This window comes from Limulus polyphemus, unplaced genomic scaffold, assembly GCF_000517525.1.
Source record: "Limulus polyphemus unplaced genomic scaffold, Limulus_polyphemus-2.1.2 Scaffold870, whole genome shotgun sequence".
Lineage (NCBI taxonomy): Eukaryota > Metazoa > Arthropoda > Merostomata > Xiphosura > Limulidae > Limulus > Limulus polyphemus.
Genome location: NW_013666480.1, coordinates 61,652 through 74,814, shown reverse-complemented (window position 1 = coordinate 74,814; position 13,163 = coordinate 61,652). Strand labels below are relative to the sequence as shown.

The 13,163-nt window shown below is 34.4% G+C and overlaps 1 protein-coding gene across 1 annotated transcript in view; it reads left to right on the top strand.

Moving 5' to 3' along the window:
* LOC106460958 (cell adhesion molecule-related/down-regulated by oncogenes-like) overlaps nt 1-13,163 on the top strand; it is a 57,507-nt gene that overhangs the window by 14,752 nt on the left and 29,592 nt on the right. The window contains exon 2 of the mRNA XM_013920719.2: nt 8,982-9,129. Coding sequence (XP_013776173.2) covers nt 9,015-9,129 — 115 coding nt within the window. The 5' untranslated portion in view covers nt 8,982-9,014. The remainder of the gene's footprint in view (nt 1-8,981; nt 9,130-13,163) is intronic.

Genomic DNA, 13,163 nt, shown 5'->3' with positions numbered 1-13,163 from the left:
AAATAAGACTGTAGCTTTTTTTTCCCAAAAACTTTGTCTTCAAAATAAGGATGCGTCTTATATTCCGAAAAATATGGTAGCTATAGATCTACGAATGATTATGTTCTTATGAGATAATTTAGTTGTTACACAATAATAAACATATTTCTACATCACTAAGAATAAAGAATCTGCTACAGACGTGGCGCTAAATCTGTCATTTCAACTTTATTGCTCTGTTTACATTATTTAGATTAAACTTTACAGATAACCTTAACCCATATAAAAGGGAAATACGGAAATATTTTATAATAAAAATTACAAAACTTAAAAGCATATTTGTGTAACAGAAACTTGCTACACAATTGTGTTTAGACGAGAATAATGGGATTATTTTTAATTGAATAACACTTACACACAATATGTTTTATAACACTGACTTAAAATGGATGTATTTAAAATGCGTCTAGACGAATTACAAATGTATACTGCCAAGTTGTCCATGTTCGAATCTGATGAATAGGCTGGCTGATGAGCAGACTCGTCACTTGTTGCTTCATACTTTAGAAAATCTTCCAGAAGGATCGAGCTCTTATGCTGTTTTTTCCAAATTGTAAGCAGTTTCCTGCTCATTTTGAAGTGCGCTTTGTTGGGCATCTCTTAAATCTTTTATCTGCGATATTGTTTGACCTTAATGTATGCAGGTAAGTGTGGTCACATATTCAAGAGAATGGGGAGAACAAGAACGCGAAAGTTACTGCAGTAGGATTTTTAAAAACGTAGGATTATAGAGGCCTTTGGCATTGGTTGACCCGCGTTATGAAAGGTGTGATAAAAAGTATTAAAGATCTAGAAACGCAATTGCAAAGGAGTGGTGTTTTTACTTGTCGAGATTTGCATTACGAAATTTTTAATTGATGAAAAACGAGCTCTACTTTAGTGGAGAGGAAGGGAAACTTGAAAATATGAAGCACACAACTGATGACAGAGTAAAAAACAACATGTGAAACAACACAGTATAGGTCGTGCTCAACTATTCGAACTGAAAGTATTGAATCTTCTAAAATCTTTTTATCTGAACGCCTGTACATAGAACAAGAAGAGATCATAAAAGAAGTAGTAACATTCCTTGAATCCAAACAGTTTTAAAATTTCGTCCAAGCTGGTAAAAGTATTGTTTCGCGAATATTTCCAGAAAAAAATCAACAATTTGTTGTTCATTGTGCAAAACGGTGGCCCCTTATAGAGAAAGTTGGCGACATTCTTGTGGACTAGGATTATGGTTCTAGAATAGCGGACAACTCAATAGGCTCTTATGTGTCTGTCATGGTGTCCTTCAACAAACTATTGCTGCAATATTAAGGTAGCATATTTCACTTACATAGTCTTATCTAGGTTTTGACCTTTTTATAGAAAAAACAAAAACACACATTTTCATACTATGCTTTTTGTATGAAAAGATGTTGAAATAGGTTCAAAGGCATATTCTGACACATGCTGTTTAACATTACCACTGTGGCTAATTTGTATATTATAAAAATAAAGAAATACAAAAGAAATATCTTATGTTCGTGATAACTTCTACAAATATGACTGAATGCTTCTGAAAATGGGATGTGAAGAATTAGTCTGAACTAAGGAAAATCCTGAAAGTAAAGAAGTTAAGGGATCAAAATATGCAAACTATTGGTTAATAGTGATATTGTTTTTTGATATTTAACTGGTATATGGTACCTTAACGCTCACTCCAAACAGTATCCTGCCGGAAAAATTAGTTTCAAGTTATAACTACATAAACGCCCAAGAAGAATGCAAGAATTATTAATTGCACTAAATGTTGGTTTAGTTTAGTTGGTTTAAAGCTGTTCCTAAGTTCCTTCTCAGCAAAGACAGATGATTTCAAGAGCCAGTTGTAGAGATATATCCTCATCATTTTTCAAAACTAGTGATCTAATTTAAATAAAAAAGCAGTAATTAGTCTGCAAAAGTATAAGTTTATACATGAATATACATAGTTATTTGATATTTAATAGAAAATAAAATGTTATTTGTTTATTGTCTCATGTCATTGCAATGAAAACAATAAGTGCGAACATTTTATGCGATATTGCAAAAAGCACTAAATTCATTTGAGTGAACTAAATTTTGTCAGTTGACTGATGCTCAGTGAAAATATAGTATTGTTTGTTTCTAATTAAGCACAAAGCTCTACAATTGGCTATCTGTGCTCTGCCCACCACGGGTATCAAAACCCAGATTCTAGCGTTGTAAGTCCGCAGACATACCGCTGTGGGCCACTGGGAGGGGGCGAAAATATAGTAAATCATATCATAAATGAATTGCCTCTCCAGTAAATTTCGCTTTAAAATTCGCTTCTGATACGTATCACCTTTGTGTGTGTGTGTTTCTATCTATAATTTTCAAATGTTTAGATACTATAAATATTAATTCATTTTTAATTTGTACTAACGCAACTTAGGCTGACCATATGCTGTTTATTAGCCGACTTTGTCAACTGATCGTATACAGTTTGCGAGCAAATTTTGTAAACTGGCCTATGTGTTTTATGTATGCCTGTGCTTATCTATCAGAGTAATAGTCCTTTTCATTGCTAGTCCTTCGGTAAGTTTACGGGCTTATAACGCTAAAATCTGGGGTTCAATTTCCCGCGGAAGGTAGAACGCAGATAGCCCATTCTGTAGCTTTGCGCAAAACAACAACAATCTTAAACAAGCTTTTTCATCACTAATAATTCTATCGGCAGTAATTAATCACCTACGCGTCCGTCGGCAAACTTCTTTTTTTATTGCAAATTTTTCTATCACTAATCGATGTTGGCAATATATATATATTGTTTCCAATTTACTTACGTAGGATTAGGCTTTCGGGCTAGAGGTTAGATTATGTTTAAAGTTAGTAGTGCGGTGTATTGTTTATAGTTCACCTGCGTAGGATTAGGCCCTCGGACTAGAGCTTGGGTTATGTTTAAAGTGAGTAGATCAGTATATTGTTTTCGCTTTACAAATTCACTACTCAAAATAGAAAAATACCAAGTTCGCTTTTTTAATTGCTAATTATCTTATCTTGGTGTAGTAAAGCCCCTGTTATTTTACGCTCTGTCTAATTATGTCTATATAAAAATGTATGAAATATTAATTATTAATCCCTACCCAGGTTTTTCGTCTGTCAGTACCCTACTAAATAAAGTCCCTGGTAGTAGCTTGTCAAGAAGATCTATCTTACAATAGCTGTATACCAATCCCTCCTTTTTTATATGTAAAACTCAACTACTGATTCTTCTATAAAGCAAACTTATCTTGCAGTACTTCATCTATCAATACATTTAACAAGAAAACTTTCTGTCAAGTAAATTCAGCCGGCGAAACTTATGTGAAGTAAACTGATCTGGCAAAACTATCAAGCAAACTCATCTAGCCATACACCTACCCAGTAAATTAACTTAAGAAAATTTTACTATATAAACGCATCTGGCGGTCCTTCTATTGAATCCGATTTGGTGATACTTCTGCCAAGTAAAGTTATTTGGTAATAAATCTACAAAGAAAACGCATCTGATCATACTTCTATCATGTAAACTCTTCCGATAATATTTCTGCCAAATCAACCTTCCAGATGATACGCCTATCATGGAAACGCATCTGATCACACTTCTACCATGTAAACTCCTCCGATGATATTTTTGCCAAATCAACCTTTCAGATGATACGCCTATCAAAGAAACGCATATGATCATACTTCTACCATGTAAACTTCTCCGATGATATTTCTGCCAAGTCAACCTTCCAGATGATACGCCTACCAAAGAAATTCTTTGTGGTTAAGCACAAAGGTACACAATGGGCTATGTGTTATCTGTGCTCTGGCCACCACGGGTATCGAAATCCAATTTCTAGCATTGTAAGTCTGCAGACATCCCGCTGCGCCACTAGGGGGCACCAAGGAAATGCATTTGGTCATACTTCTGCCAAGTAAATTCTTCAGATGAAAATTCTGTCCTTTGAATGCCAAGAAAAATATGTCTGGTATCAGGCACATTGAATGAAATAACCAATAAAGTCAAAACTAACTTACCTGGCGACAGTTAGCTAATGCATAAACCTTTAGAGATTTGTAACTAGTAATCTCAGGTCATTCTAAGACTATCATGTAATTACCCTCATTTGGAACTATTACCTTTGTGTGATAATAGTCCTGTCGTTAAGATCAACCTGAGGCAATTGTACCGCTACATAAACCTTCTAGCCTTGCATCAATGAGCAGCCCTGTCAGTAAAAAGTATTTCAAACGGTAATATAACTTTAAAAGTAATATATACTGCTAATAATCAAGTAAATGGTTCGTACATCAGAATGGATTTGCTTCACATTTTGTGCTTTGAACACTTGATCTAGTTTAGTTATAGCACTGTTATGCCCGCCGAAGTGACTTAATATTTGCTTGTCTACTTCAGTATAAGATAAGACAACCTATTACGATAAAAACAAAGGTCGGCTGATGTTTTGTTTTTATATCTTCTATACCGCTTTTCCTTTGATGTTAATAATGTCCGAATAATCATTTCTGGTTGTTGTTTTTTATTTTGTTCGTATTTTCTTTTTTGTCCATACAGTCCTTATCGTTTTACCATATTTTCTGAATTTTTATTAGTCATTCTTAGATTTCTTTCAGTTTCTTTACCTGTTTCTTTTTTGATATTTCCTTATCCTTTTTATTGTGTATACTATCGCTTTTGTTCTTTTACGTCAATTAGCTTGTTTATTTTTAACTTTTATGTTCTCTTATCCCCCCCCCCCCCCATGTTGTCGAAATCTAGCAAGAGTACAGTACACAAGTACATACCTGTTTTGGAGCAGGCGTCACCCTAAGTCTCTTAATTGGGTGGAAACAAGAAATATGGTAGAGGAGGGGATTGAGGAACTGGGAAAAAGAGATTTACTTAGGGGCGAGGCTCTCGGTTCGATTTTTTACGGGCCCGTAATTTCGAAGCATGGGATAATAGCATGACAGCCAAGCGACGGCACCTGTCCCATTGTAAGTAACTGCCACAAAAGTGCTTGAGCTAGCTATCCAGTTTCCATGCTAAGCTTCTGTAATAAAAGGAATGTTTACGTGCAAATATCATGCGCTTTAAAATTATCTTTCGTTTATTAGGTTTATTTGTTGTTGTTTTTTGGAATTTATAGATTTATATAACTATTTACATAAATTGTGATAGGAAACTTATATGAGTATTGGTTTTGACCACCAAGTGGTACTACACGTGAAAAATTTTAAATAATCAAACGTTAGCCAAACTATTCTACTTGAGATAGTTGAGTGTTTTCGTACTAAATTTGGAACGCATAATTATTTTCCTAATATGAGGTCTTTTGAAAACAAAGGTTATAAAAAAGACAATCAATCTTGTTATTCGATTCAAAGTTGACGAATGCTTTTATGGCTGTGATGAAACTGTGTGCTTATTTAACGTGGAATTTAATAAACGTCTGTGTAATAACAAATGGAAAGTAATATTAAAATATTTGCCACCAAAAATGCATAAACTGAGTAATTCAGAAGTCCATTGACAGGCAAGTAATTTGGAAATGGTGTGCTGTGGTTCCAATAAAAAATGAGGTGTTGTGGGCTACACTGTAAAAGTATAATTGAGGTCATTCAAGATCATGCCTTTCATAAAAAAAATGAGGTGTTATGGGCTACACTGTAAAAGTATAATTGAAGTTATTCAAGATCATGCCTTTCATAAAAAAAATGAGGTGTTATGGGCTACACTGTAAAAGTATAATTGAAGTTATTCAAGATCATGTCTTTCTAGGTCCGGCATGGCCAGATGGTTAGGGCGCTCGACTCGTAATCTGCGGGTCGCGGGTTCGTATCCCCGTGACACCAAACATGCTCGCCCTTTCAGCCGTGGGGGCGTTATAATGTAACAGTCAATCCCACTATTCGTTGGTAAAAGAGTAGCCCAAGAGTTGGCGGTGGGTGGTGATGACTAGCTGCCTTCCCTCTATCTTACACTGTTAAATTAAGGACGGCTAGCGCAGATATCCCTCGTGTAGCTTTGCGCGAAATCCAAACAATCATGTCTTTCGAAACTTTTATTAATATGCATCATACACAAAAACTGTCAATTGTAAAGGTGTAGACAATAACAAATGAAACGTTTTAAACCAAAAATTGGTAAATTTACCCCACAAAAGCAACAAAAATAAATGCAAATGAGGCAAACATCCCAACAGTATCACGGAATGACGGCAAACTCTCATAGAGATGATGTTCAAAGTGCTGCCCACCGTCGACAGTGCAGTCCTGGAAGCGGTTGACATCGCTGATGTGTGTGTGTACGCTTCAGTAGCTCATTATCAGCTGCAGCAATCGCAATCTCATTACGTTGTTGCAAGTCGCAAACATCATAGGACACGCAGTTATTGCACAAACACGTTTCTTTAGGTGTAACTCCTTAGAAAGAAAAAATCTGATGGTAAAAGAGCACGGGATAATAGAGACCGTATTCGTGGAAAGGCTACGTTTCTGTCTATAACTATTGATCTTGAGGAGCGAGTTTGGTAGTTTGTGGTTTAAAATGTGTCATTTCTTATTGTCCACATCTTTGCCATGGACGTTTCGGGTTATGCTATACATTAATAAATCTTCCAAAAATCATGACCTCATGGATTTGGGCCAAAATCCCTCACTCCTTGCTACTAACTGTTTCCTGTAACTCTTCAGTATTTGCCTGTCGATAGACTTCTGAAAAATATGTTGGTCATAACTACTATTATGCTTGTACAAATCCCAATAAATATTTATCTGTGATGCATGATGTAGATAAAAATAATTTCAGAGAAAGTTTTACTACGCATGCAAAAATGAATACAATGGTCCATTTTTTCCAAACTTAGAGATAGTTTTTAATTTTAATGTAAATAACGAACAGCCTAAATGTCCACCGTCTACGTAACTATTTCCAAATACAATTTCACAATACTAACTTAATTTGACTGACAACTTTTGTTTCTTCAGTGAACCCGTATGTCACTCATGTTTTTCAATTGTAAGCCAGGTTGTAATCCAGATTGTAATCTACAGGGGCGAAGCATGGCGACAAGATACTGGTGTGATATATATATATATATATATATATTCTTGTTTGTGCTTGTCATACAGAAAACAATATATATATATATATAATTCTTGGTTTAATTTCGCGCGAAGCTACACGAGAGCTATTTGCGTTAGCCTTCCCTTGGGCTACTCTTTTACCAACGAATATGGGGATTGACTGTCACATTATAACGCCTCCACGGCTAAAAAGGCGAACTTGTTTGGCGGGAAGGGGGATTCGAACCCGCGACCCTCAAATTGCGAGTCGAGCGCCCTAACCAAGGCAAGCCATATAATTCTTTGGATGACATTTATTGTAACTCAATTTATTTAAATTGTGCTTTCACTCAGGCTGGCTTGTCAAGAAAAGTCAAATGTTAAAATGGTAAGGAAACATTATCACAAATGAGAGTCGCGTAAGATTTTTTATTCTCATATTGATTATTCTAAAGAAAAAACAACAACTTGCAACTGCAACTTTTCTCAAATACTTTTAACAGTGTACGATTTTGAAGTGTTTGTGGTACTTGCTGTATATATATATATCCTTACGTACCAGAAGACTGGTAAGTTGAAATTTAAAAAAAAAATCTTTGATTTTCAATATATCATTACTCGATTTAGCGGTATCCAAAAATTATACTGTACGCATTCAAATTGTTCAAATCTAACTATCCTGTTAGAAAGACAGAAATGTCAACTTTGCATGTCATCAGTGGAAAACATGCACTTCAGGGTAAACGTTTTGGCAGTCAACTGGCGTTCTTTCTGGAGGAAAGGGGGACAACAAGGTACAATGAATTCTTGACAGTATTAAGCCTTAAGTGTTAGGAATGATTTATTACACTCAGTGCTTCTTATACAGCGCTGTCATATAGAATACAAGTTCTATTTTGGTTCTGGTTCAGGCACGTTCTAGACTAAAGAGGTGTTGATAATCCCCATTTTATTCTGTTCACCAAACGTTAGTGATAAATACCTAGCTAATGCAAAGATATGTCCGCATTTTTTGTTTTTTAGTATTTAGCTAAGTTTTCTAGAGATCCTCTTACATGAAATGGAATGTCAAGTTTTTACCCACGCTGTTAAGTTGTAATAAAATTGAAAAAATATTTGTGTAAGAGCAGATATTCAAGGTGTATCGGTACACAAGCAAAAGCAAACGTTACAAAACAGTGTCATTGATTTTACAAAATGTATCCCAATTTCAGAATGTCTATAACTTAACCTATATAAATGTTATACTGGCAGCACACAATGAAGCTTTAGTCCATTATATCACGTTTTTTGTGCTATACTCAAAACATACTTTTTCATGCTATAAAAAAAAGCCTGTGCATCTGTGAATGCTACCATCTAAGCCTAAAGTAAACATTTGTACAGTGTTAAATTATCTCTTTATCAGTGGCCTTTCTGTTTTATTTATAATTGTATGCATATAAATATATATGTGTGTGTAAAGTATCACACAAACTATTATTGAGTTTTTCATTGACTGCAACATTAAACTTTCAAACATTCTGATATCAAATTAGTGATTTTTTGTTTTGTATGCAAAGAGTACTATTTGAAAGAAATACAGCACATAAATGTCTGTAGAATCATAAGAAAGAAGTTTGCATATTATCTTATGATTTCTAAGCTTTTGACAAAGATAAGCGAATCATAAAATTGTTTCTTTGTTGTATTTAAGTGTTGTTGTTTTTTAAAAACATAAACTGTTGGTTTGAAGTAGATATTTAAATATATTTTGGGTTTTGATGGGCAGATATTTGTGTCTCAACCATTTCATCCCTTTTTAACTTAAAGATTAGCATGAGATTTTATACGGGTAACCATTACACTATTATTAAAGTCAGTTGTTTTCTTATCCTTAGACATATATGGTGAATACCTGAAGGAATCTCATCATGAACCTCAGACCGGTTTGGTTTGGAAGGCTACAACAAAGGCGAGACTCTGTGCTAAGGAGGTTCTCTTTCATTCACTGGTATACTTTCTGGTGTTTACTACTACATTATACAGGTGGGTATGCTGTTTACGATATTCTCTTGTACAACATGTGTATTAAGAACTTATTATTAAAAGTGTGTTAACTATATAGTTCATAACTAATGTGATTTAAGGCCCCCCGGTGGGACAGTGGTAAGTTTTACGAACTTACAACGCTAAAATCCGGAGTTCGGTTCCTCACAGTGGACAGCAGATAGCCAAATGTTGCTTTGCTCTAAAACAGACAAGCAAACAAACTGATTTAAAGTAACATATACATTAATGAAATCTATTATGTCCAGTATGACAAACTCAATTAAAATAATGAATGTTATAAATCAATACATAAGAGAACTAAAACGTATAATAATTCAATTGCAATTTACGAATAACACGCTGGATTAAGCCCAACCCTACTGTGAACGATCTGCTCGGACTGATAGTTCAGTTCGTTTGTACTGATATTTTAAATAATAAATTGTTAGGTATCGAATTATATATGAATGGCTGTTCTGTTCATTCAGAAATAAAACATGCTAATATATATATATTGTGAGTAGTGGCTATAATGTCATGGAAATGGTTTTAGAGCAATACTATTATGTGTGGAGAATAATTTTTCTAACACAAAGTATATATAGAAATGTGAAACTACATCTCCTGTTAAGCCTTCTTATTTTTTTAATTTGCTTACTGTATTTATATATGTAACTGATTTGTCAGTTTTTCACTTACTTATGCCCAATCACAGCCGACAAAATATCATCATTATGGCATATTCATCTACCCTATAGGAGTGAAGCAGGGGTGCACTACCAATTTTTTTGTCGGGGCCAATTTGGAATGTGATTGAGACTTGGCGGGCCATAATATTTCTTCCTCCAAAATATTTTTGAGCACTTTGTATTTTCTACTAATTCAAAATCCTATTTAACATAAATTAAATTAAACTGTGATGCAGAAACTAATAAATTTTTAAAACAGACAAAAATATTTCCATCAAACTAAAAAAAAAAACTTTCAACTTTGCGCACTATGACATTGCATAGTTTATCAGTCGCCAACAATAGGGTACAATAAGCCATCATTCAGTGGTCTTAATTTGTAGTTTATTTTGGATATTCGCGTCCCTAATTTTGAATCGGTAAATTTAAAGGAAGACAACTAGTCAACAGCACTCACCGCTATAGACCGCACAATCTTATACCTACGGTCCCAAAGTGGGGAGCACGATTTTACGAAAAAAAAAAGGACACAAACCTTGGACCCTCGGATTCTATAGTCAAGAGTATGATAAAATAAGAATAAATATATATATTTTTTCTTCTACAATTAAGTGTAAGTGGAATGGTAAAACTTGTCCTGGAATAGCACATCAGTATTGATTGGATAGTTAGGAAACGGTACAGAATGAATTCAATACTCTGAATTAAAGTACCCACTAATATTATATGCACGATTTTAAAATACTTTCGGATACGATCTATTAGACAAATAATTGTTTTTAAGTAAATCATTTGATTGACCGTAAAATACTTAAACTCTAGACATTAGTAATTGTGTTCTATTAACTTGCATATACCCATTCATTCATATCTTTTGAAATATGAGGGTTCTTCTGGTGAAGCTTTAATCCTTTCCACAGCTGCCGAGATTTAAGCACTTAGCTCCAGTTTAATACGTGATTTATCATGATCACGTGAGAGAAAGGCACCCTTGGCCTCTTGCTCATGCAGATGTGTGTGAATAGCCGTTAGCGATACTAGTACTGTCGTTAGTCCCGTCTCGTTGCACCCCTACAAGCAACGATAACTCGTGAAAGTTCACAGCAGGGTTCGAGGCCTTCTAAAGAAATGAAATGTCGAATTGGCTTCCACGTAAAAAAATAAAGCAATGAAAATAGCAGGAAATACGCAAAGATATGTTAGATAAAAACGTTGTCTTTAGTATCACTCGTCAGGAATATTTAAGAGTGCCCAGATGAACGCGGCGCATGTGACCTAACTCACCCAAGAATTAATGTTTTCATCATAATTTTCAAACTGTTGAAAAGACTCAAATGCGGGTAATGAATGGAACTTACTGATATATACAGTGAAATTATAAAGACAAGCCCATGTTTAAAATGATTACATCACAAAGCCTCCCAGTGGTTCAGCGGTAAGTCTGGAGGCTTACAACTTGTGATGGGCAGAGTACAGATAGCCCATTTTGTAGCCTTTTGCTTAACAACAACCAATACATTATAAAATGTATTTGTCCAAGGTGAACTAAATTTTATCATAAGTGAAAATCACAAGTTTTATTCAAGAAAAGTTGGACGTGATATAGGATATTTCAAAAACTGTCACAGGTGTTCAGTATAATTTTTCTTACTCACAATCAACATATCTAACCTGTCTAAATGAAATTACTGCAAGCATCATTTGTTCTGGACGATATTCATTGACCATCACATACCTTGCGTCCTACGGTGGGACATCGGTAAGTCTTCGGATTTACAACGCTAAATTCAGGGATTCGATTCCCCTCGGTGGACAAAGCAGATTGCCCGATGTGGCTTTGCTATAACAAAACACACACACACACACACACAAATACCGTGCGCAATGATATGCAGTTGATTCAAATCACCAATATCGAAAGAAGGTTTGCGAGAAGAGAGATTAAGGTATACGATATATTATGGTCTTGAAGGACTCTTTATCATGTCCATACTTCCGTGAATAAAAGTTATGATTCCCTATGTACATCAGCTGAAAAGTTTTTCTCCCTAGGGCTAGTAGTTTTTAAGATATAATCATTTTAAATATGAGTTTTCTTTATAAGCACCCAATAGTCTTGTAGCGCTCGTTAGTAATTCTACTTAATCCTGCTTTAAAATGATTTAAAAGTTTTGGATTTATGCATGTTTAGAGTATCGCTATATTACATTTGATAGAACGAAACCTTGGATAGGTTTGTTACGCACAGTGCTTAAATTCAGCCGCATCTCGTCGGATCTAAAATCGGGGACATGTTTTACGTTTCTTTTTTTTCTTTTTTTAATCTAAAGGAGGGATCACTGGAATTTTAAGACTACTTCAGTTGTACTGGGATTTCATATTTGACTGACGTAATCAACCTCATTATTCCAGCCATATCCTAAATAATAGCCTGAATAACGTTGAAATTGTTATCTTCTAAAACTCAAAAATCCCCCTTTCATTAATCAACAGAGTAATCTGTACTATTTTTTTCTAGAAATTTACGTCAGTTTCACTTTAAACCAAGTTTTAGGTTGAAAAAAACAAAACAAATGACAGTGAAAACATTTTATGAGGATTTGTATACTCTCCTTTCTTAGTTCCTTTTTTGCACTCACAAAACATTATTTACTTACCAGTTCCCATAAACAAATACGTGCCACTAAAAAAAAAGCATTGTGCTACCGTTTGGTATCAGGCAGGCGGTAGCACTGCCAATGTAGAGATTGGCTCGGATTGTTCATCCAAATGGTATTTTAAATATATTCTCAATAGGTCATTAGAAATTTACAATACTATACAGTGTTTCCTTTTATAACAATATCTATGTAATGACTGAGTCACAAGTTCTGGGAATGTCTGTAAATATCATAGCAAAACGTTTGAATTTCTTGTTCTTCTTTCTTCTGCTTATTTTTTTATTACTTGATAATTCAAAATCAAAACAATGGTGTGGACAAATTTGACTGAGGTGACATCGTTTCAAACGAAGTACTTGATTGTAAAAGTATTATTAATGATTTGTAGTAATTTAAAAAAAATCTTAATTCTATTGTAAACGATGTTATCATTACCCCTTGAAGTTAGCACTCTTACAGAAATTTGATGTTTCTTTAAAAACCTTACGTACAGGGTGAAACGGGAATTACCAGCCAGTTATAGATAAACAATAAATATTATAGTTGGAACCTCACTGTATTTAGCACTTGGTTATAAATACAACCATCCTATGTCTATTGAAGCACTGCATTAAAAAACAAGTAAACAAGTAAAGAAAAAACTTTTAAAAAAAGAAAGAAAATTTAGGAAAGGCTAATATCA